The 24855-nt window shown below is 50.0% G+C and overlaps 3 protein-coding genes across 4 annotated transcripts in view; 2 read left to right on the forward strand and 1 right to left on the reverse strand.

The window, feature by feature from the left end:
• LOC131132435 (exostosin-1) overlaps nucleotides 1-24855 on the reverse strand; it is a 52373-nt gene that overhangs the window by 16824 nt on the left and 10694 nt on the right. The window lies entirely within an intron of this gene.
• Nucleotides 4070-5102, forward strand: LOC144901228 (pleurocidin-like peptide WF3). Its single transcript, XM_078794478.1, has 4 exons — nucleotides 4070-4140; nucleotides 4204-4304; nucleotides 4736-4754; nucleotides 4838-5102. Exons 2-4 carry the CDS (start codon nucleotides 4205-4207, stop codon nucleotides 4926-4928), a joined length of 210 nt encoding a protein of 69 aa, XP_078650604.1. The 5' UTR covers nucleotides 4070-4140; nucleotide 4204; the 3' UTR covers nucleotides 4929-5102.
• LOC144901227 (dicentracin-like) lies at nucleotides 6816-8419 on the forward strand. Its single transcript, XM_078794477.1, has 4 exons — nucleotides 6816-6948; nucleotides 7020-7159; nucleotides 7340-7376; nucleotides 8193-8419. The coding sequence occupies exons 2-4, from the start codon at nucleotides 7021-7023 to the stop codon at nucleotides 8239-8241; spliced, it is 225 nt and encodes a 74-aa protein (XP_078650603.1). The 5' UTR covers nucleotides 6816-6948; nucleotide 7020; the 3' UTR covers nucleotides 8242-8419.

Consider the following 24855-nt stretch of genomic DNA (forward strand, 5'->3'; position numbering starts at 1 on the left):
TAAAATTAGCCACCAAGCGCTGGAGCACGGACGGCCCTGAGCCGGAGAACGATAACGATGACATCAAGTCGCCCGAGGCGCCATGAAAGCAGCAGCAGCCTTCGCTTTGCATCCAAATAGCTGGTGTGTCACAAGGCTTTGATACGCCTGCCGTTCGCCGGGAACGACTTTCATCCTCCAGCACCAGCAGACGCTCCGCCGGGCGGGGGGGCGCCCACCTCCACAACATTCCTCTGGCTCGGCCTGAGTCGACCCCCCCCAGACGAGACGATCACAGTCGCAGTGTGAAATGCCATGCCACGCCACGCCATGCAACGCCACGCCACGCCACGCCATGCCATGCCATGCCATGCCATGCCATGCCACGCCATGCCATGCCATGCCACACCACGCCACGCCACGCCACGCCATGCCAAGCCATGCCATGCCATGCCATGCCACACCTCTCTCCTCTTGGGCTTCTCCAGACTCCTTGGCACCTTCTTGGCACCTTCCCAGTCACGGTCCCCCATCATCACCATCATCACCATCATCACCATCATCTGTCCAATGTCACTCCTCCAACATGACTGGAGAACGGGGCGGGGTCTCCAATTGGGGAACTTGAGCAACACTTCATAGGGGGGGCACCCACACATGCCCCCCCCCCAGAGTCAGTCATGAGCAGTAATAAGTGAGGACTCGGCCTGCTGCAGCCCAACCAGGTTGATTAGAGTCACGAGGCGTACCCTCATGGATTCTTCATCTTCCATGCTCTGCAGCCATCGTGTGTGTGTGTGTGTGTGTGTGTGTGTGCTTCCAGGCAGTGTATTAAATGCCTGAGCCAGAAGCCGGGGTATGTGCCCCCCCCAGAAGTACACCCCCCTCCTGGCGTAGTGAATCCATTCCTCACACCTCCGGCCTCATTTCAGCCCTCGTATTCCAAGAAATGACTTTCACTGAGGTGTGTGCTTCTCCTTCCTGGTCTTGGTGTTTGTGTGTCTTTTTCAAAGGCAGCAGAGGAACCAGAGGGGGGGGGCATCGTCATGGAGATCAACAACTATTAGCAACACGCGTGCCGACAATAGTCTGTAGTCACGACACTGTAGTATATGCGCAGACCACGGGTGTCCAAAGTGTGGCCCAGGGGCCATTTGTGGCCAGGAGCTGTATTTTCACGTGCCCGCCCGCCATTCTAAAAATACTATTTAACAGAAAACTCCAAAGATTTAAAACATAACTGTGTATAACCGTAATTGCAGACACTAATGTTGTAATATTATATAAACATTTAGTAGCATAACATCGAAATACTGAAGAAAAAAGCTGTATTTCTTTAAAGTTGTAATATTATGAGAAACAAACAAATAAAGTTTGGAAGATTCAAATACAATAAAGTCCAACAAATATTATGGGAATCAAATCATAATGACAAGAAGAAATTCTACCCAGAAGAAGTTGAAATAGACAGCAGTCATTAGAGAAGCATAAAAATGGCGGGGGGGGGGGGGGGGGCTTTGGCTGTGCTCTGCTTTTTCAAGCAGGGATTGAACGTGAGGATCTTTCAGTTGAGTGCTAAGCCAAAGCCAGCCGGGTCTCGGCGGGTCATTGTTCCACGGCTAGCTGGGGAGCGATAACAGCGGACCCACTCCAACCTGAAATAGGAATAATGGGAGGAGATTACCAGGGAAGTCAGACGGTCCTGCTGGTGGGGCTGGTGGGGCTGGTGGGGCTGGTGGGGCTGGTGGGGCTGGTGGGGCTGGTGGGGCGCCATGCTTTCATGGACGGCTGCTCGCTCCTTTAGTCTAAAAACGGAACAAGTGTCCCCGTCTGATGTTTGGATTTCATGACAACATTTAAATGCCTTTGAGTGCCTTTGCATTGTTCTGCATCCATCATCCATCCATCCATCCATCCATCATCCATCCATCCATCCATCCATCCATCCATCATCCATCCATCCATCCATCCATCATCCATCCATCATCCATCCATCCATCATCCATCCATCATCCATCCATCATCCATCCATCCATCATCCATCCATAATCCATCCATCCATCCATAATCCATCCATCCATCCATCATCCATCCATCATCCATCCATCATCCATCCATCCATCCATCCATCCATCATCCATCCATCCATCCATCCATCCATCATCCATCCATCATCCATCCATCCATCCATCCATCATCCATCCATCCATCCATCCATCCATCCATCATCCATCCATCCATCCATCCATCATCCATCCATCATCCATCCATCCATCATCCATCCATCATCCATCCATCATCCATCCATCCATCATCCATCCATAATCCATCCATCCATCCATAATCCATCCATCCATCCATCATCCATCCATCATCCATCCATCATCCATCCATCCATCCATCCATCCATCATCCATCCATCCATCCATCCATCCATCATCCATCCATCATCCATCCATCATCCATCCATCCACCCAAATTAGTGTGGATTAGTAACGTGGGTTACTAATGTCTAGAGGGTCGGACTCTAACCGAGACAGATGCTAACCAAGTCCCTGGCGTGTATCAGAGAGCTAGCTGAGGCGTACATTATGCCGCTAACGAAGGACGCTGTGGTGTTTTGTCCCGTTCCATGCAGGACGTCCACTTCGGCGAGGAAGTGAAGGATACGAGGAGACAAAGTGTCCCTTCTGGTGGATTCTGTCAATTGAGACCATGTGAGGAGTTCTTGGCAGACCTGTCTATGTTGGCGGGATCACGTAGAGACCTGGGATGTCTCACTCGTGCACGAATGAAAAGATTTGAAAGAAAAGCTATTGGCTGGAGGCGCAACAAGGAGCCTTCAAGGGCTTTTTAAAGCTTTCAAGTCCAGAAGAGCTTTGACATGACTCAGGACTCAGGACTCAGGACTCAGGACTCAGGACTCAGGACTCAGGACTCAGGACTCAGGACTCAGGACTCAGGACTCAGGACTCAGGACCGGCCTTGGACATACCAGACCTTAGACAGCAGCAGTATTATTGGAACCGGGAAGCAGTAACAATCTTTTATTAAAGCCTACCCATACCCTCGGACTTGATCATCAGATGGTCTTGGTTATCATGAAAGATCTGAGAAGATGAGACTTCTCCTTTTTTGCTTGAACCTTCACACCACTACTTCCTCTCAGCCGCGTGACAAATGGCGGCAAGCGACAAGATGCTGATGGAGATGTTGATACGGCATGATTGACACATGCAGATGAACGTGCACGTGGACTCGGGCTGCCGCCGCTAAACCTTTGGTCCAATCGTTTCCAAACTCCCCTTCATGAGCCGAGTTCTCCGAACTGACATCACCGCCTCATTTGCATAATCGGCATGGCCGTAGGTGCACGTCGTGGGACGGAGGAAACGTGGGAGAGGCACCAACAACAAGTTCAAAACCGAAACGTCACCATCTAGGCGCCTTTTCATCAAGACAATGTAGCGGAATCGGAATAGTCGCTAGACATGAGATTAGAACTTAGCCATTAACGAGCCATTAGCCATTATTAGCCATTAACGAGCCACCCGGCTGGATAAACTACAAAGTTGAAGTAAACCATAGTGGCTTTTGATTTTCGCCGTGTCAGTGAATGCAACTCGCTGTGGTCTCCTGTCAATGAGGACATTTGGTCCCGAGGAGGACTAGAGATGTGTTCGTGATACACCCATTGCTCTGATGTTGATGTGTTCAGGTCAGAAAAAAGTTCTAAAAGAGAGACTCGGTGTGACCCCGTGGGGGCGCTACACCATGCCGTAACGATGCCGTAACGATGCCGTAACGATGCTCCAAATCTTAAATGTTAATTCATTGAAAAAATGGATTAGTGCCGTTAAAGGTGCTATTTTTGACAGCCTTATTTTCCCCCCAAATGAATGAACTGTGGTGCTCCACAAGGATCCTCCCTCGAACCACTGTAGTTTTCCAAATCTACAAAGCTATGAAATCCATCCAGGCCATCCTTTGCTCGGCTTCTCGTCCATTGCCACTAGAGGGAGCCCTGGAGCAAATAAAACAACATGTCTGCGCCTTTGAATAAAAAGAGGCGGCATCGGCGAACCCGCAGGCAAAGAGAAGTAGAAGACAGCAGAAGATCCCAGCGTTCTTCATAAAAGACTTGTGTCATCTGCTGAGAAGGTGAGTGACATTTTGGACTGTGGCGTCTGCCTGGTCAAATCATTTCCTGTCTGGTGTTTGCAGGATGAAGTACACGGCGGCGTTTCTGGTTCTGTTCATGGTGGTCCTCATGGCCCAGCCGGGAGACTGTTTCTTAGGAATGATCATCCGAGGCTTGGTTCACGGTACTGTCATGAAGTCTCACAGCAACTAGACAAAACCTCACTTTGGTGTAAAGCCTGAAGATCCTGAAGATATTCATGACGTATAGATTCTTCTAACCGTAGGTAGGAATGATGAACGGAAACAAGTCCAGTTTCCAGGGCATAAAAGGCAGCTAGCAGGGTTAGCTTGTGGCTCTTTTGTCACCACGTTGTATTTTATGGCTTGAATGTAAGGAAGGTTCCACAGTGGCCGATGGCGACGTGCAGGTCTTGAGGGAAAAATCAGAGAAGCACGTTTATATTTGAAGGTATACATTTGCTATGGTTTTGCTTGGTCATATCATGCCCCCCCCCCCAAAAAAAAATATGTGTTTCATATGGCCCAACCCTGCTCTTCAACTCCTCAACAATCCCAGGTCATCTCATTCTTGTCTTCTTTTCCTTCTCTTCAGTTGGAAAAGCCATCCATGGGTAAGACTTTGCGCTTCCGTCGTTGTCTCCAATCTTGTCGGGTCTGCTGATGCCCCTAAACCATTTCCACCAACGTCCACCAGGTGGATCCACGGCCACCGCGACTTTGAGGAACAAGAGCAGCTGAACAAGCGTTCGGTGGAATTCATCCCCGGCCGCTTTGGCTTGAACTGAGCGTCTGCTTGCAACAAAACATCGTCTGCTTTGCCGTGCCAGTCAATAAAGAAATGCCCGGCTGCTGCTTGAAGATCCGAGGCTGAAACGAGGCCTTTCTTGGCTGATGGGAATTGGTTCAAGGGAAATAAATCTGCAATAGCACCTGCTGACCAAACGTTGTGTTGCAGTCCAGTTTGTTTTGATAAACGTTTCCACAACCAAAGCGCCATGCTCACCAGTCCCTCATGGCAGCAAAACTTGACTTTGTTTGCCTTTTATTTAACCTACAAATGTGTCAGATCATTTGACTGAAAATATATATATTTTATGATGAATATTATAAAGTTAAATAAAGCTAAAGTTAGGCAACACGTGTAGCGACTGAACACGCTAAACCTGCAGCACCCAAACACCCACGGGAAAGACGTGCCACCACCAGCTTAGAAGTTATGTTGCCAATGTGGTCTGATGGGACAGAGAAGCAACCTTCTAAAGAGCTCAACTGTGGCGGCGTTCCACAGGGATCCGCCCTTGAACCACTAGACCACAGCAGCGTTTGCTTGTATTCAGCTCCTAAACGCTACCAGGCCGACAATCCTATTTGTGTTCCTCGTGAACGTGAACGTGAACGTGAACGTGAACGTGAACGTGAACGTGAACGTGAACGTGAACGTGACTTTCACCATGGCTGTTTTTAGGCAACTACACTTTTTATACAAAGTCTTTTTTCCCTACGTACTCAACCATACGCTAAATTTGCCCTTGTGGGACGAATAAAGGCATATCTTATCTTATCTTATCTTATCTCATCTTATGCCCCCACTAAAAGCCAGATGAAGCCATTTTTGCTTTTGCTGACAGGAAGGCCTTTCTCACTTTACCTCCATCTGTAACGTAAACAGCACAGCACTTTTTCCATATTTTTGGAAAGGTTTCCCCATGGAGGTTATTCAGCAGTCCCAGCCAGTGAGTCGGCATCGCCTGGGATGCTTCCATGGTCGTATGGAAGGATAATGGATTCCTTCTATGGGGAAGAGACAAGTGGGCTGTGTGGTACTGGCTTGGATTATGACATCATAATGATGACCACATATCAGTAACTCATCCACTCCCGGGCCTCCATCACAGCCGTTATTGCTAAGTTATTGCTAAGTTATTGCTAAGTTAATGCTAAGTTATTGCTAAGTTATTGGTAGGTTATTGCTAAGTTATTGCTAAGTTAATGCTAAGTTATTGCTAAGTTATTGGTAGGTTATTGCTAAGTTATTGCTAAATTATTGCAAAGTTAATGCTAAGTTATTGCTAAGTCATTGCTAAGTTATTGCTAAGTTATTGCTAAGTTATTGCTAGGTTATTGCTAAGTTATTGCTAAGTTATTGCTAAGTTATTGCTAAGTTATTGCCAAGTTAATGCTAAGTTAATGCTAAGTTAATGCTAAGTTATTGCTAAGTTATTGCTAGGTTATTGCTAAGTTATTGCTAAGTTAATGCTAAGTTATTGCCAAGTTATTGCCAAGTTAATGCTAAGTTAATGCTAAGTTAATGCTAAGTTAATGCTAAGTTAATGCTAAGTTATTGCTAAGTTATTGCCAAGTTAATGCTAAGTTAATGCTAAGTTAATGCTAAGTTATTGCTAAGTTATTGCTAAGTTAATGCTAAGTTATTGCTAAGTTATTGCTAGGTTATTGCTAAGTTATTGCTAAGTTATTGGTATCGCTTTGGAAATAAAAGCCATCGTCGTTGGCACCGATGTCAACGGTTAAGAAGCGCTTCCTTTGTCATTGTCATTTATTGAAGTGACTTCCTGTTTCCCTTTGTCCGCCATCAATGTGTTGATGTCTGATAATCTCGGGCGTTCCCCACTTCCCCATCACCGCCCGATGGTGCCAGATCTGGGCCGGTCAAACAAAGAGGCGTGAAAAGGTTCTGCTTTTGCTTTTGAGGTTTGGTTCCGCCCATTTCACTGAAACGGAGCGACGGCGGGACAAAAACATCACATCAGCCGTTTCCCTCCGTCGCTGACTTGACTTCTGTGGAAGGTAAGATTGCATCAGCGAATGAACGAGTAAACACGGTCATGAAAGGCACCCAACGTGGTCTTTTTGGGCAGGATGAAATACGTGACGCTCTTCCTCGTGCTGTCGCTGGTGGTGATGATGGCCGAGCCTGGCGACTGCTTCTGGCGACACTTCAAGAATATGTGGAATACCGCCAGGTCCATCTATCATGGAACCAAGGCTGGATTGAGAAGTAAAAACATCTTTTGCCGTTCACTTCCTTTCAATCAATACGCTATTTGAGACGCAAATACTCCACGCCGCGTACCCATCACAGCGGGGCGAGAGCGAACACGCTGGATGAGATGGCGTGTACCTAATGTGGTGGCCAAGGGACGGCCTGGACTGATGATGTCATGTTCTCTTTGTTTAGGTTACAGGGAACAAACGCACCAGCAGCCTGGACACGGGTAAGAGAGCAGCCTCGGATGCTACATTATCTGTCAACGCAGACATCACGGTGATGGACAGTGATGCCACTTATCTCCGAGGTTCTACACACCACCTTTCTTCTGGTGGTTCCGCTACAAAGAATACATCCCACTTAGCTTAGAGGACTCTTAGCTCCACGGGTTCCCACTTGGTATCAGCGTTTGGGAGCTAAGAAAAAAGGGAAAGAGAAAGGCTGGCCTACCTGTGCAGCCTGGGACTAACATGGTGCGTTCAAGGACCGTCTGAGTACAATTTATATCTGACTTGCTTTCCGTAGTCGATGAACTATGTGAGAATACGATATCGCCAAGACATCGCCTGTGGTGACATGAGGAGTACATCGCTTTTCCGATAATACCGGTAATACCGATACCAGTAATACCGATAATACCGATACCGGTAATACCGATACCGGTAATACCGATAATACCGATACCGGTAATACCGATAATACCGATACCGGTAATACCGATACCAGTAATACCGATAATACCGATACCGGTAATACCAGTAATACCGATAATACCGATAATACCGATACCGGTAATACCGATACCAGTAATAGCGATAAGGACGCAGTGACGGTGCAGAATAATTCAGCCTTTTTAGCTCGCAGGAGCACCCTACCAGATTAGGACACGAGGTGACAAGATGTCATCCAAAAGTCGAATTGTCGGCTGCCAAATGAAGATGCTCCTCCATGGTCCAGGATGTCTTTAACCATTTTAGTGCTTTCCTAAATAAATAACGAGCTGGAGAGGAAGTGATTGAAAAGGTCCTTCTCGTCCCACCAGGGGTGGGAACCAGCAACAGCAATACATCGTGTTTGAGGACGAGGACTGAGCCTGTGCGGACCGGGCCATCAAGAACCAAAGAAACGTTGCAGCCCCCCCCATCCGCCGCTGCCAAGTTTCCTGCTCTCCACATGCCTCCTGATGCCAGCTTTTATTGTGAAAGTGTCTTCCTGCTGCTCAGCCACCAACGTCCTGCTCAATAAAGCACATTGAAAAAGTTTCCCTTGTGGTCACCATAAGCCAGGAGCCTCCACACCTTCTCCTCCAGCCAGGGTCTCGCCGTGAAAAACCAAGGGACGCAACTCCGCCACTTGATACGTGTAGAAATGCTAAATGCTAACAGGTTAGCTCGGTGAACATCTCAACCTTCTCCTTAAATAATCTTCTCCTAATTCAATGTTGACTTGTTTACTGATGGGGCTAAGATGGGGGTGTCGGCTTTCTGTCTGCAGGTAGGCTGACACCCCCGACATAAAAGTCAAACAAACACAGGCGGGGGGAAGCAGCGTTTGCTCTGGGGCGGACGGGGGCTCGGGTGGAGGGGTATCGATTGTAAAAGAGATGTAGTTGGATGCTGCCGGGGCGGCCCTGGTGTCTTTTGGGGGCGGTTTGATGTGAGGGTCACCCGTGTCATCGGCAGTGCTTGTTTACCAACGAGCGCTGGTCCACTGACGGGGGGGGCGGGGGGGGGAATAATAGAGCAGCTAAGGCGCACGGATCGCCATCAAGGTTAAAGATGGCCGCGCATGCAAGCTGAGACGGCTTGATCACAACAAACAGGCCGGAGGGTGTCAGCCTTCCGTCTTCAGGATTGCCGCCGCATTGAGGAGTCACGTGACCACCGCCAGCCGCTTCCTCGCTTTACACGCACGGCTGGGATATTAATTATAGTCATTGTGGTTTGACGAGTGTTGACTGATCTACTTCCATCCAAATCCAATCCTGTAGACCGCAACGCTGCTACGCTGCTACGCTGCAGGAAGTGTCAAAACATCCAAACCCTCGCAGCACGGATGTCCCAACCTGTTTCACCGGGGGGGCGGAATACTGAAAAACTAGAAAAAGCTAAAGCTGCTTCAATGAATACCATGCTATGCTATGCTATGCTATGCTATGCTATGCTATGCTATGCTATGCTATGCTATGCTATGCTATGCTATGCTATGCTATGCTATGCTATGCTGTGCTATGCTATGCCATGTCATGCCATTTGTAAAGAAACAGTACTTTACATATGTACATATGTACATATGATCCAAACGGGGGGGGGGGGGGGGGTCACACCAACTCCATCAGCCACCTGAAACACCAACACTGCAGTGTTTGAAAAGTGCAAAAGGTTTGCCAGAGACCTCCGTGGTGGCACACCTGCTGCTCGGAACGAGTGCCCGAATACAGGTCACCTTGCTGGGCCACAGCAGGTGGCTCCTCCCCCTCGATACCGCATACTTCGATGCTTCCCCAGATAGTCGTCACGTCAGGATATTTGATGAGGACTGATCAACAGATGCAGGATAAAAGGATTCTCTAGACCAGACCACACAAGCAGGCTGGCAAAACTCACAGGACACTTCATTAGGTACACCTTCCCAACGGGTTTGCCCATGGTGCGTTCAAGGCTCGCCACCAAGTGCAACATTATCAGTGAAGCACAAAGAAAACATGTTTTAATTGGATCAGCACATGTTGGTCATTAGCACCCAACACATGTTGGTCATTAGCACCCAAATCATCCAAATATTAGCCTGACCATTTTAGCAGGCTCCTCCACTGTCCTCGAATGATGACTGGCTTAATTACAGTACGCTCCTTCTGGCATCTGTATGTCACCATGGTAACCATATGTTACCATAGATAGAACAGAGAATGTATTATTTGTGGCAAGGAAATAATCATTACACCTGGTGATGACTGGATCCTGTGCCTGGGAATGACGGGTCTAAAGCAGGTCTAACAGATGCTTGGATGGAAGAGTACTGGTGTGCCATTCCTAGTGTAGACCTGGTGATGACTGGATCCTGTGCCTGGGAATGACGGGTCTACAGCAGGTCTAACAGATGCTTGGATGGAAGAGTACTGGTGTGCCATTCCTAGTGTAGACCTGGTGATGACTGGATCCTGTGCCTGGGAATGACGGGTCTAAAGCAGGTCTAACAGATGCTTGGATGGAAGAGTACTGGTGTGCCATTCCTAGTGTAGACCTGGTGATGACTGGATCCTGTGCCTGGGAATGACGGGTCTAAAGCAGGTCTAACAGATGCTTGGATGGAAGAGTACTGGTGTGCCATTCCTAGTGTAGACCTGGTGATGACTGGATCCTGTGCCTGGGAATGACGGGTCTACAGCAGGTCTAACAGATGCTTGGATGGAAGAGTACTGGTGTGCCATTCCTAGTGTAGACCTGGTGATGACTGGATCCTGTGCCTGGGAATGACGGGTCTAAAGCAGGTCTAACAGATGCTTGGATGGAAGGGTACTGGTGTGCCATTCCTAGTGTAGACCTGGTGATGACTGGATCCTGTGCCTGGGAATGACGGGTCTAAAGCAGGTCTAACAGATGCTTGGATGGAAGAGTAAGCGAGGTTCCAGCGCTCGCAAGACAAAGAGGGTCTGAGAGCGAGAGCAGACTCGAGTGTGATGCGACGATAGCACGTGTAGCACGTAGCCATGGCGGCGTGGTGCTCCCGTGTACGTCAAAGCTGCCATCTTGTTTCCTGCTATGAAGCGGCAGCCCGCCAAACGGCCCATCCAAAGGCTCCGTGGTGGAAGCGCGCACATTCATCGGCCATCACAACAAACTTTAATGGCGGGGTTGTCAAATCAAAATCAAACGCACTGGAACGTGCCGACGAGAACGGAACAATACGTTGGCGCTAATGAATCGCTTGAGGGCGGGAACGTGGCAGGAACGCGGCAGGAACGCGGCGGCACCGCCATTCAACTTCCTTTCTGTTCTTTGTTTTTTTACCTTCTGTCGCCCTCTCAAGCCACAATTATCCCGTCTGACGAGTGAAAGAAGCAGAAGGCGTCTGCGGCGCTGACGTGCGTGGCGGCCACGCCTGGCGTTGTCACGTTTGAAAGCGGCTTGGACAGACGCCTTTATTGGTGACTCGTTTAAGCCAAGAGTGACAGACAAGTGAAGGCATGAAAGCCGCCTCCCGCCCCCCCGCCCCCACCAGCACATCAACCACGGAAACATCAGCAGCCACACCTAGCTAGCTAGCTATAACGTTTAGACACGCTTCATGTTCCGTGCAGCTTGCGTCTCCCAGGCCGCCATCACGGAAAACGGAGCCCTGCGGTTTGCCGGGCTGATATTAGTTAAGTATTTATTTACCGATACAGCTGGCGGCGTCCCGTCAATAATTCATCTTCCTCGCTCGGAGGAGTCTGTTGGCAGGAGAAGGGAAATCAATGCGACTATGACGGGCGGCAGACTCCCAAAACCTGAGCCCCCCCGACCTGCGGTATCTACAAGAGCGGCCCGTGTAAAGCGATCGGGCCTGCTGATCGCAGCGAAACCGACGCCGCCGAGGGCCCGAGAGCCGCCAGGGAGATGTCGTCTCCCGGTTCCTGCCTGTCAAACAGCCAGATGGACCCCGTGTCAACAGATCGCCCGGGCAGGACCGGCCATGCGCTGACCGCCGTGACCCGGGACGGCCGTGACACGGGACGGTTGTGACCATCTGTCTGTAACCATGTGACCATGTCTGTAACCATGTGACCATGTCTGTAACCATGTGACCATGTCTGTAGCCATGTGACCATGTCTGTAGCCATGTGACCATGTCTGTAGCCATGTGACCATGTCTGTAGCCATGTGACCATGTCTGTAACCATGTGACCATGTCTGTAGCGTACTAGCGCTGTGCATCAATCAGCGCTAACCGCGAGGTTTGTCTGTTTAGCGGCCACATGATGACATGACATGATGAGGACGAGTTATCCCAGAAATTGGGTACAATAAAAAACAATTTTTTTGGTGAGCACGCATGGGGGAGGGGCCCCAAAATACAGCACGTGATGAATATTACGCAATTACCATAGAAAATAAAGACAGGTGTTTTTATCACTCCCGACTTGACTACGCATCGGAACGCTAAGCATCCTTCTCCATTTCTCCCCAGTAGCGCGTGTCGGCTCCAGTTTAGCGTCCATCACTCAGCCCCCCCCCCCCCCCCCCCCCGGTGTAAATCTTCTCTGGTCCAATGGAGACAAACGGCGGCTGAGATAATTGAGCGCTAACACGAGCGGCGGCGGGATGGACGAAGACAGACGACGAGCCCCCCTCTCTGGGACATCTCCTCCTGGCTCGCCCAGCACGGCTGGGGGGGGGGGTGACCTTTCACCTCACCCTTGGTGTGAAAGCTGACCACTGCAACATTTAAAGGGTCCCTGGCAGGATTCCCCATCGCTTCTTCACGCGTATTGTTTGGGATCATGTTCCGCATTCTTCCATTTTGGAAAGCCGTTGGTCATTTTTGCAAGTTCAGCCTCATTTCCACGTTTGAGATCATCGGGGCAACGCTGCTCCCCTACACAAACGTGGCGGCGTGGGGCGATCTGGACTTGAAGACACCGCCCGGCCACGGGGGTTTGGTCCATGAGTGGAGCTGTTGTGTGTCCCTTCATACGGAAGTGAGCATACAGCTCGCTTCTAGAGCTGTGAGCTAGCCGTCCAGCTAGCACACGTTCAGCTAGCCAGTGACTCTCTTGTCATCCAGCCTGTTTTTATTTATCGTGCGATGAAGTCATGTATTGATTATTGTGGCAGGCCATTTACCATCGCTCTTCATTTTCTTATCTTTTCCCGTATATTATATATTTATATTTCCAAAATGCATTTAGAGCATACTTTCAAGCCAAATGCTTCTTGTGAAGGTGTTCCTTCACAGCAGCTGTTGGTGCAATGATGACTGAAAGGAAAGAACTGGAGGTGAGCGTCCATCTGACATTCTCTATCTGCACTTGCTTCATCCATTGTTGTGTGAAACCTTCCTCTTTTGGAAAAGAAAACAACCTTCTGGTATCACTCAGACACGATGAACATCCAGCAGCAACACCACATTCTGGCTTGACTACTATTTGATGAAGAACTGGACCAAGTCCACCATGGACTACTCTGCTTCAGCCAAGAGGTGTCACCTCGATGACGTCACTTCTCCAAATGAGCGTGAACAGTGAGCGCTAGCTCGTGGTGGCTAGCACCTTCAACTATAAAGGTCAGTTTGCCAACTGACAAACGGACCAATGTAGTTCATAAAAACATATTTAAGCTAAGATGATGGATCACGTCAGGACCCTTGAAGGACGACTTTTTTACTAAATAAATAAAATATCCTGAACATCCGAGTTTTGCAATCCGGGAATACAAGCGAATGGAATGAAATCCTTCAGCGGGGGTGTCCACTGGGAATCAGAGAAACAAGAGACGGATCTCCTCCAAGGTCACAAGGATGGAGATGCTCCGTCTGCTGCCCTGAGCAACATGCAGCCATGTACGAAGCGACAGAAGATTCCACCGACATCTTTAGGAGGAATATGATCTTCCAAACCTCAATGAAGGATTCAGGAACAACAAACATCATCCAAGTGGAATATCGACATCAATGACACCTTCTCAGAGGTCCGCACTGCAGACAAGCAGGGAACGTGATTCCATAGCAAGTCCACAGATGCGGCCCGACGGGGTCTTATTGCCGCATCCATTCCTGCACTGAGGAGGAAAAGCCTGAAAGAAAGTTGGGGGAGCACAAGTGGGCATTTTCAATTATTTCCGAGGTGCACAGCCTGGAGAAGACATGGGAGCAGAGAATAGAGATGATCCATCAAGCGGACACTCAGCCGGCATCCAGGCTGAGACGGAACAAAACAGAGTAGGAGGCCAAAGGAGCAGAAACTACCTGAGAGGAGGAGAGGAGCACCATCCGTCCTGGATGCTCCATCAACCAGGATCCTTCTAAAGCTCACCTCTGGTTCCTCAGGACGTCCCCCCAGCGGCTCATGCTATCGTCGTTTCTTTCATCAAACTAATAAAAAACATGCAGCCGTTTCTTTCGGACCGGTCGACATCCAAGGGTTCAAGGGTCAAGGTTCATGGTTCAAGGGTTCAAAGGTCAAGGGCTCTATTTCCACCATTTTTTACATTTCATTTTGTTTCTGCAGCGATGCAATGACAAATGATGCCATGGCCCCCGAGCCGCACTTTGATGGCGGAAGTGTCCAACCAGGAAGTGTCCAACCAGGAAGTGTCCAACCAGGAAGTGTCCAACCAGGAAGTGTCCAACCAGGAAGTGTCCAACCAGGAAGTGTCCAACCAAGGATGCCAGAAAAAGCAGCTGGCTTTTTATGGTTGCTTTGAGGAAAGATGTCACCAGATTTAGCGACACAGTTGCCAAGCTGGCAAATCCGGAACTTCATCTGTCCTCCTTTATGCACGGATGGGGGCGGGCCAGGGGCCCCACTCAGGGGCCCCGCTCAGGAGCGCTGCGCACACAGCAGAGTGATGAGTGAGACCTCCGCATCACGAAACAAGAGAACAATGCAAACCCAGCCCACGTGGACAAAAGAAATCATGTGGCCAAAGAAATATGAATATAATAATAATCATATAAAAGATATCACCCAGCCCTAAAAATGAGAGAAAATGAATGGAGAGTAACGGGAGGAAGTGCAGATGTCCATCTTTGTTACAACGATTGTGCGTCAAGCATAATATCCTTCAGCCATGCAGCCACATGGGCCAAACCTGGGGGTGGGGGGTGGGGGGGTGCTGGTGGTGGGGAGCAGATCCATCAATCAATGCCAAATCATGGAGGCCGCGCCGTCAATGACAACACACAAATAAACTGCATGACCGGCGCCACGCGGCCAATATGCTAGGATGCGCGGCGACGGCGCCGTGCATCCGCTCGCCTGATTTGGAACAATCACAAAACCTTAGCGGACGCCGCCGGTGGGGGGGGGGGGCAATCAGGGCCCGAGAACCCCCAAGACATGGCGAGGACCAAAATAGAGGGAGAGACAGGAAATGGAAACATTAGGTCAAGCTAGCCTGGGGGGATGGAAAACCTTGGGCAAGTCTATTTTAGCACGGATCATTAGCGGGGAGATACTCTAGTTGGCCATCTTCAATACTGTTATTATTATTATTATTATTATTATTATTTCCACATTGATTTGATGACTGTTCTTTCTGATATGTGACAACTCCAGGTTTTGACTGTAATCATGATTTGGAGTGCATGAGAAAGTCAAATGGAGAAGGCTAGCTAACTGTTAGCTTAGACTTAGCGCTGGGCGAGTTGACGTTACGATGGGTCGCCATGTTGTCACGCTTCATTGCACGTGGGTCGGTCAGTACACATTGGGTCATACTCAGTGGGTGCATGCTAGCGTCCCCGCCTCCACCCGCCAATCATTTATCTCCTTTCTCTTTGTGTCTTCTTTGTGATGCCTCGCTCGGACGCCATTTTCAAACTGAGCACTCGGAGAGTAAAATTGACCTGCACTCTTCGGTGTTTAGATATTACGGCCTAAATATGAATTATGGCCACTTTAATTAAAAGCGCCGCTTTGCGTCTGCATCAGTGACACCATTTGGGGCTCTGCTTGCTTTATCATCTAAATGTGGGGGGGGGGGGGCACAATGACATTATAGGCGGCTTTATACGTCTGCCGGCGAGACGCATTAACCTTAAACTGATATTTAAATGTCACCACTGTGGGCTCCGTGTGTGTGTGTGTGTGTGTGTGTGTGTCATACAAGCATAATCTAGTCATGTAATTAGATCTGGTCCTCGTCTTCCAGCAGCAGATATCACGTTATACAGTCTCACACACACACACGCACACGCACACGCACACACACACACGCACACACACACACACACACACGCACACACGCACACGCACACGCACACACGCACACACGCACACACATGCACAAGCGATTCCGAAGCGAGGCCAGTGTTCCCAACAATTAGGTCCAATTACCAAGAGCTATGCAGGCCACCTCCACCTTTGGTCTCCTTCCTCCTCCATCTGATGGAAACATCTAGGAGATTGGAGTCTACGTGTTGGTTGGTATCCACATCAAATACTTTGTGGTTATAGTATATGCATACATATCCATATATATCTATATATATCTATATATATCTATATATAGATATATATATATCTGTGGTGGGAAACGAGGAGCAGGGCCGGAGGAGCAGGGAGGTCTCTAGCTAAAACATTGGTGCCCCCATCAACACGATGATCAGCTGCAGTCCCCATTATGGATGCACGTACAGTAGGAAACAGAAGTCTAGCTAAGCTCCACCCCACTGACAAGCAGATGGTGGGTGGGGGGGGGGGGCACCAAAAGTGTGAGCTCAGCGCGCCGGTTGTTTGGTGGCGGCCCCCCAAGGGTTGGACGAATGGGATGTGACCCACCAGCCGTTGCTTCTCGTGTGCAGGTAAATATTTCTACCCCCCCCCCCCCCCCCAGCCCCCCCATGCATGGCGTGCATGGATGCTTCTAGGAGCAACTATGATGGAGATGAGAGCAATCACATTCCCTTAAAACAGGGGTGTCCAAAGAGCGGCCTGGGGGCCATTTGTGGCCCGCAGATCATTTATTCATTCAGTTTGTTTATCTTCCTCAGTTCCTGTTTGCATGCTCTTATTTTCTTTTGACTTCCTGTTTAGTTGTTTCCAGCCTGCCCACCTGCTGTTCATGTGACTGTTGTCAATCTGATTGGATGTTTTTGGTTAGCATGCCATGTTTGCTGCTCTGCTGCTTCCTAAAAGTCATATTCCCCCCCGCCCTGGGTCCCGCCTCTGCATCCCAACAGAACATGACGCCGTGCTGTAACAGTTGGCTGAATTGGTGTTTCCTTGGTCTTTTAGCTGTTTTTGTATCTTTAGAACACTTGGAAAAGATAAGATCTTATTTTCATATGTTTGGCAGAACACCAGAGTGGCCTGCTATGTCTTCATCAGACTCCAATGGACTCCTCGACGCTGCACGAGTCTCACTTAAAGCACTCATCCCATTAGCTCTTGGGGGGGGGGGGGGGGGCACTCCACACGGAGGGCTTAAAAGTTTGCTTCTCGCGCTATCCAAGTTACAAACGTGGACTTCCACGCCTTAGAAATGAACTCGTCAGCCGAGGCCGGGGAGAGCACGGAGTACGGCCCCGCCATTAGGTTAACGAGCTATGAAATGAAATGGATTCCTTCGCCCCGCAGCCCAAACGCCCCCTCCATGTCAGCTAACACGGCTAATCAACTTTACACCATCAATTACCTGCAGGCTCTTAACGCCTCAACAGCCTTCTTACGCTCTTATGCACCAGCCGTCCGTCCGTCCGTCCTTCCATACATACATACATCCGTCCGTCCATCCATCCGTCCATCCATACATCCATCCATCCATACATCCATCCGTCCATCCATCCATCCATCCATCCATCCATACATCCATACATCCATACATCCATACATCCATACATCCATCCGTCCATCCATCCATCCATCCATACATCCATACATCCATACATCCATACATCCATACATCCATACATCCATCCATCCATACATCCATCCGTCCATCCATCCGTCCGTCCGTCCGTCCATCCGTCCATCCATCCGTCCATCCATCCATCCATCCATCCATACATCCATCTGGATGCTTGGCACTCGAACCAGCGTGCTTTGAGCGGCGTGCCTCCATCAGGTGAACAGGAGTCATGGATGAAGAACATGAGCTAAGCTCGGGTCAGATGGAGCCAAAGGTTTGCTGAAACACTGGAACAGTCGGCTCACGTGCGCACGCCGCTGTCCAGCCCGCCCCCGCCTGCACGGGGGCGGGCGGCGCATTGTTGGCACTACAATAGCGATCAGGAGGCCGAGTGGCACAGAAGGAAAAGCCGGCGAATCTTATTGTCTGTGGCACAATGGCGGTCGGAAACCTCCGTGGTGGCCTTGGGATGAAGTGCGGGAGGTTGGCTGGAGCGGGAACGTTACGCATGAAGGCCGTCTTTCAATTACAGACCTCTGAACTAAGTGATGTATGGTCGCCGTGGCAACAAAGATGCTGTTATGCTACACGAGCCGGTGGAGACGCAGCGTGGTTAGCGCCGACGAGCAGAGGCTGACATCTCAGCAGGAAAGTTAGCTAGCTAAAGTTAGCAGTGCTAGCCATCGGCGTTGGAAGGCATTGATCAGCATAAGCCGATCACTCGCTTTTCACCATATTGATCGATGGCCGATTGATCAGAGCAAATCTAGCATTTATTATAGTAGCTTTGAAGCTAAGCGGTTACTGGTTTTCTAGGAAGAGATAGCTAAGACCAGTCCTCGGCTGGGATAGGCTCCAGCATACGTCCTAGTGAGGAGAGGCAGCATGGACAATGGATGGCGATAGCTCATGTCGACTTGCATGGTGGCAAAGTGTGCGCACCCTGATACATGGACAGTGTACATAAATACTATTTGTAAATATCCTAAATATCCATATTTGATAGACATTTGACATGGAGGTAGATCTTTGGGACTTTGGGAAAGAGTCGGAATCTCTGGTGCATTGAGGAACGTCAGGATGTTTGTGTTTATCTAACAGACATTTTATTCGCTGGCATAAAAAACACAAAATGAGGGTCAAATGGGAGCAAAAGGTAAAAAATCACATCCTAAAAAAACCCTGTCTTGTCCCGGGATGATCCAAGAGGACGGAAGAGCTACAAATGAAGAAGGAAATGCTAGCTAACCTAAACACAAAAGGGGCGGGATTAGTCGAAAGATCTCGACCTAGAAGTGCTTCATCGTGGATGTTTGGTTTTGGGAAGGTTGGCTCCATTCATGCATTTACTTTTTAATGGAAATCCTGCTGGCTCCGACATGTCAAGCCAAAGTCCCAGGCGTGCCCATAAATGTCAAGTCCTCCCAATGTCACTTCCCCGCCATTGACTGCGGCGCGAGAGGACGTTTTCTCTGGTGAAGCCGTTAAAATGATCAGGGTCCCTCCTGGAGACCCACGGAGGCTAGAAGCACCACGCGGACAGACGGGAGCACAGTCAAGGAGGACACGGAAGTTGGGAAACGCCACTTGGATGCATGTTCCTTAGGATATGACTTATTATTGAATATGGTATCATATAGTATATCATATAGTAGCATTTCACCCTCCTCCCTGGACTCATTTCCTCGTGCTAGAATGCACAGAAAAGGGAAAGGAAAATGTGTTCCTGTTTCACAAAAGGATTGGGAATGATGGGCAACATTCCAAAAGTGCAGTTCCCGTTTAAGAACAAAAGCTGCCTTTGTGTGTGGAACAAAAGGCCAAATGTTGGTGGATCATGGCCTCCGTTGGAATGTGCGTGCATGCAGGACAGCAAATGGCCGTCATTCCCTTCCCGGATGAGTCCTTTCCCGAGTTTGCGGTCCCAGCAGGCGCACTCATTTTGTATCCCGCCATAATCCCTCGCTCAGCCGCTCAGGCCAATATGGCTGACAGGCAGGAGCAGAAGAGTGGACGGGGAGGCAAGATGTCCCCTCTCAATAAGGCTGACAAAACACTGCCGACGTCGCCTTGCTGCATTCGCTTCCTTTGGCCGCCACGTGCACACGCACACGTGCACACACACACACACACGCACACACGCGCACACGTGCACACACACACACACGCACACGCACACACACACACACACGCAAACAGGAAGATCTTCTGAGTGGACTAAATGTGTTTGTGTTGTTTCTGTCATTGGATGAGACTTGATTGATCTTTAAATCATGGAATTGATCAACTGGTCTCCACGGATTCCCCCGAACCAGATCTTCTCTTGCCTGCCCTGACGGAACGTGATGGACTCCCGCCAAAGCCAAGTCCCAACCGTCAAGATGGTGGGCTTCATGAGTCCAAAATAAGTTTGGGGGCCCCGGGCCACGTGGGGGCCCCCGCTTGTTTATTGTCAGGAAAAGGAAGCCATGATGTCACTGGAGAAGACGTTGCTAGTCCAGCAGGTGAGGTCCAGGTCTACTTTATCAGGACGGAACCTGAGCTGCTTCTTTTAGGGACTTGGACTTGGGCGGCACGAGAGGAGTAAAAAGCGTAGCGGCACACCCCCTGCCCCCCCCCCCCTCTGTGCAGAGCGGCACAGGCGTGGCAGTAATGCAACACGAAGGCTGCTTAATAATAATACGGCACACGGGCTGGCGGCCTAAATAAAACAGTGATCCAGGGCTCTTTGTGGCGTCCCGGGATTTGGAGCGCCTCGGTCGGCCGCCCCGCTGTCAGTTAGCGTCGCTCACCCGCTCGCCTGTCTCATCCTGTTGGGACGCGGCAGGACGGCGGGACCCTCCCACTCAGTGACTTTGGTGATTTTTAATGGAGGGACGGCACGCGAGGGTTAGGTCCGGGTCCTTGACATGTTTGCATGAGCTTCCTTCTTGCCGGGAACACAGTCCGGGGGGGCTGACCTCTGATTTGATCCAATTCTGGATTTCTCCATTGGGAATCATTTCTTTAAGCGGCCTCATTAGGCTAAACGATGCTCTTCATTGGGTCGTCTCCACTTTGGCTAAACGATGCTCTTCATTGGACCGTCTCCACTTTGGCTAAACGATGCTCTTCATTGGACCGTCTCCACTTTGGCTAAACGATGCTCTTCATTGGGTCGTCTCCACTTTGGCTAAACGATGCTCTTCATTGGACCGTCTCCACTTTGGCTAAACGATGCTCTTCATTGGACCGTCTCCACTTTGGCTAAACGATGCTCTTCATTGGACCGTCTCCACTTTGGCTAAACGATGCTCTTCATTGGACCGTCTCCACTTTGGCTAAACGATGCTCTTCATTGGACCGTCTCCACTTTGGCTAAACGATGCTCTTCATTGGACCGTCTCCACTTTGGCTAAACGATGCTCTTCATTGGACCGTCTCCACTTTGGCTAAACGATGCTCTTCATTGGGTCGTCTCCACTTTGGCTAAACGATGCTCTTCATTGGACCGTCTCCACTTTGGCTAAACGATGCTCTTCATTGGACCGTCTCCACTTTGGCTAAACGATGCTCTTCATTGGACCGTCTCCACTTTGGCTAAACGATGCTCTTCATTGGACCGTCTCCACTTTGGCTAAACGATGCTCTTCATTGGACCGTCTCCACTTTGGCTAAACGATGCTCTTCATTGGACCGTCTCCACTTTGGCTAAACGATGCTCTTCATTGGACCGTCTCCACTTTGGCTAAACGATGCTCTTCATTGGACCGTCTCCACTTTGGCTAAACGATGCTCTTCATTGGACCGTCTCCACTTTGGCTAAACGATGCTCTTCATTGGGTCGTCTCCACTTTGGCTAAACGATGCTCTTCATTGGACCGTCTCCACTTTGGCTAAACGATGCTCTTCATTGGACCGTCTCCACTTTGGCTAAACGATGCTCTTCATTGGACCGTCTCCACTTTGGCTAAACGATGCTCTTCATTGGGTCGTCTCCACTTTGGCTAAACGATGCTCTTCATTGGACCGTCTCCACTTTGGCTAAACGATGCTCTTCATTGGGTCGTCTCCACTTTGGCTAAACGATGCTCTTCATTGGACCGTCTCCACTTTGGCTAAACGATGCTCTTCATTGGACCGTCTCCACTTTGGCTAAACGATGCTCTTCATTGGGTCGTCTCCACTTTGGCTAAACGATGATCTTCATTGGGTCGTCTCCACTTTGGCTAAACGATGCTCTTCATTGGGTCGTCTCCACTTTGGCTAAACGATGCTCTTCATTGGGTCGTCTCCACTTTGGACCAGCAACAAGTTTAGTTGATCTCAGCATCGGTCCCAACCACGCAGCATTGTTGGGAAGAACTTGGACGTTCTGCGAGGGGGCTCCTCCTTTCTCGTTTCCACATGGCTCGCTGCTGATGATGACAGGAATTACCTCCTCCGACAAAGCCGAGGTCACGCACGGCACGGCGAGCAGAGGCCGACGTGAGCGCTGCTGCTGCAGCCATTTGAGGGCCATTAGCCCGGCCGCCGCTAAGGTGACTCATCTGTGCCGAGCCGCCGCACCGACGAAGAAACTCCATTAGCAGGCTGAGGCTTGATTGTGGGCGGCCGGTCGATGCGGGCCCTCTCTGGGCTCGCACCGTCTTAAACGGGACCGTTCATCAGTCTGGATCGGACACTTGTTGACGCCATCGTCTTCCTTGTGAACATCCGCTAAAGAGCAGGCGGATTGGACAACCGTGTGATTGAAATGTCTGGGATGCTACCTCGCAGTTAGCATGCTAGCCGCACTCGGGAGGTGGGAAGACCTGCGTTCCTGTCTCCTTTTGGAAAATCCCTGTGTGGAGTTGGCATGTTCTCCTCGGGCATAAGACCTGCTTCCTCCTATGGCGTTGACCCCCTCCTATGGCGTTGACCCCCTTCTATGGCGTTGACCCCCTCCTATGGCGTTGACCCCCTTCTATGGCGTTGACCCCCTTCTATGGCGTTGACCCCCTCCTATGGTGTTGACCCCCTCCTATGGCGTTGACCCCCTTCTATGGCGTTGACCCCCTTCTATGGCATTGACCCCCTCCTATGGCGTTGACCCCCTTCTATGGCGTTGACCCCCTCCTATGGCGTTGACCCCCTTCTATGGTGTTGACCCCCTTCTATGGCGTTGACCCCCTCCTATGGCATTGACCCCCTCCTATGGCGTTGACCCCCTTCTATGGCGTTGACCCCCTCCTATGGCGTTGACCCCCTCCTATGCATGCGTGTGGTGGCCCACACGGACACCATCTTGTCAGTAAAGCCATGAGAAGTGAAACGCGTGTTCTTCCAAGGGCCTCCCACTTGCAGCAATCATTATTTGGGCCATTAGCGAGGTCGGTATTAGCAACCGGAGGCGGGTCTAAATCAGCCACATCTAAACTTACCAGCCTGCACACAAGAGCGGCTCCATTAGCGGCGTGGCCACAAATCAAGCAGGAAATGGAAACCCGGCCCTGAAAATGAATATATGCAAAACAGGCCCAACTGGCTTTTAAAACGTCAATCCCGTAAGAGTCGGGACTTTTACGTAAGGAGATACCGGAGCCAGGATGTGATGTCAACAGGTAAACGGAGACGACGGCCAAGGGCGGACGCGGACGATGTCGTTTGCAGAGAACAATAAAAGAAGAAGAAAAGGTCAAGAGGAATATTACACTTGGTTTTAGAAACTCATGCTGCTTAATTGACCTTTCGCTGGCGACCAGACGCCGTTGCACACACGCCGTGTCATGACGGGCATCTCGGTTCTCATTCGTCTCATCCCCCCCCCCCCCCAGGACGCGCAAAAAATAACATCTCCGAGAGCCTGTTAGCTTCCTGACTGAAGGCGGCGTCAAACGGAGCCGGGGGAGAAGAGCAGGCTGGGAATAAATGAGCGCCGGCAGCGGCGAGGGGGGGGGGGTGGAGGCTGAAACCAGACGGGTGCTTTGGGTCTGACGAGCTTTCCGTATTGTCCGGCCTTCCCTCTTATCCTTGGCTCGCAAGCACGCCCGTCCTGAAGTGGTGCATTGCCATCGTCGCCTCGTCACTCGCCTTTTATGTGGCGTTCGATGCCGTGCGTGTGCTTTGAAAGCCGCACACGCAACAGAAATGTGTTGGCGGCGTGAATGTCTGCAAGTTCATCTCCACTCAACAGCAGACCGTGTTTGACTTCCTTCCACTTTGGGCCGGAACGCGCCTTTCCTCCACCGGCTTGGCGTCATCTTACCGACGCCCAACAAAGACCACTTCCCAGCCGTCGCCACAAACTAAAACAAACTAAAACTAACCTGCGTGGCGTTCCTCCGGGTACTCACTTCCCTCCCCCACTCCTAAAACTGCCATGTTAGCTGCGGTCAAGTAATATTCATCCAGGAGGCTGATATCAATGCAGTCAGATCTGTTGCTATCCGGTCACAAGCTGATATTTACGTGTAGGTCACGTAAGAAGATCAGGCAGGTACGAGCACTTCTTATCTTTTCAAAGACCAAACGATGATGTCAGCATTTGGTTTTGGAACGCGGTTCGTCGCTAACGTCCTCAGACACACACGAATCCTTCAGTGTGATGATTGCGTATTTTATGGGGGCAGGAAGTGTGGTTAGTCCGTGCTGGACGTAATCATCACCACAGCGCTCAAATTGCTGTTAAATTGTCTGCGGTGCAAACCAATCCTGGGGGCAAAAATAGAAAGCACTCTCGGGCGTGCACGTGTGTGTTGGTGTGCGTATGAATGTTGTATCATCACCAGCCGTGTGTGTTGGTGTGCGTATGAATGTTGTATCATCACCAGCCGTGTGTGTTGGTGTGCGTATGAATGTTGTATCATCACCAGCCGTGTGTGTTGGTGTGCGTATGAATGTTGTATCATCACCAGCCGTGTGTGTTGGTGTGCGTATGAATGTTGTATCATCACCAGCCGTGTGTGTTGGTGTGCGTATGAATGTTGTATCATCACTAGCCGGTAAATACAGCTGGCTTCCCCCCGGTGCTCTGATTAATTAACAATCTTTCACCTCCAGTCTGCTTCTCTGGCTGCTCTTAATCTTCATCTGGTCCGGAAACACAGAAAAATATGGAAAAAAAACCACATTTTACTGTTCATCATTCTCATGTTACATGAAGAAAACCATGCAGGTTCTTCTTCGTGACCAAAG

This window comes from Doryrhamphus excisus, linkage group LG11 (assembly GCF_037039965.1).
Source record: "Doryrhamphus excisus strain RoL-2023G ecotype Guam linkage group LG11, RoL_Dexc_Guam_v1.1, whole genome shotgun sequence".
Classification (NCBI taxonomy): domain Eukaryota; kingdom Metazoa; phylum Chordata; class Actinopteri; order Syngnathiformes; family Syngnathidae; genus Doryrhamphus; species Doryrhamphus excisus.

Excerpts from the sequence above, each read along its gene's own strand:
- LOC144901228 (XM_078794478.1), top strand. The coding sequence starts at position 4,205 with ATGAAGTACACGGCGGCGTTTCTGGTTCTGTTCATGGTGGTCCTCATG.
- LOC144901227 (XM_078794477.1), top strand. The coding sequence starts at position 7,021 with ATGAAATACGTGACGCTCTTCCTCGTGCTGTCGCTGGTGGTGATGATG. Across the intron at positions 7,160-7,339 it reads AACCAAGGCTGGATTGAGAA|GTTACAGGGAACAAACGCAC; the intron begins GTAAAAACATCT and ends CTCTTTGTTTAG. Across the intron at positions 7,377-8,192 it reads CACCAGCAGCCTGGACACGG|GGGTGGGAACCAGCAACAGC; the intron begins GTAAGAGAGCAG and ends TCGTCCCACCAG.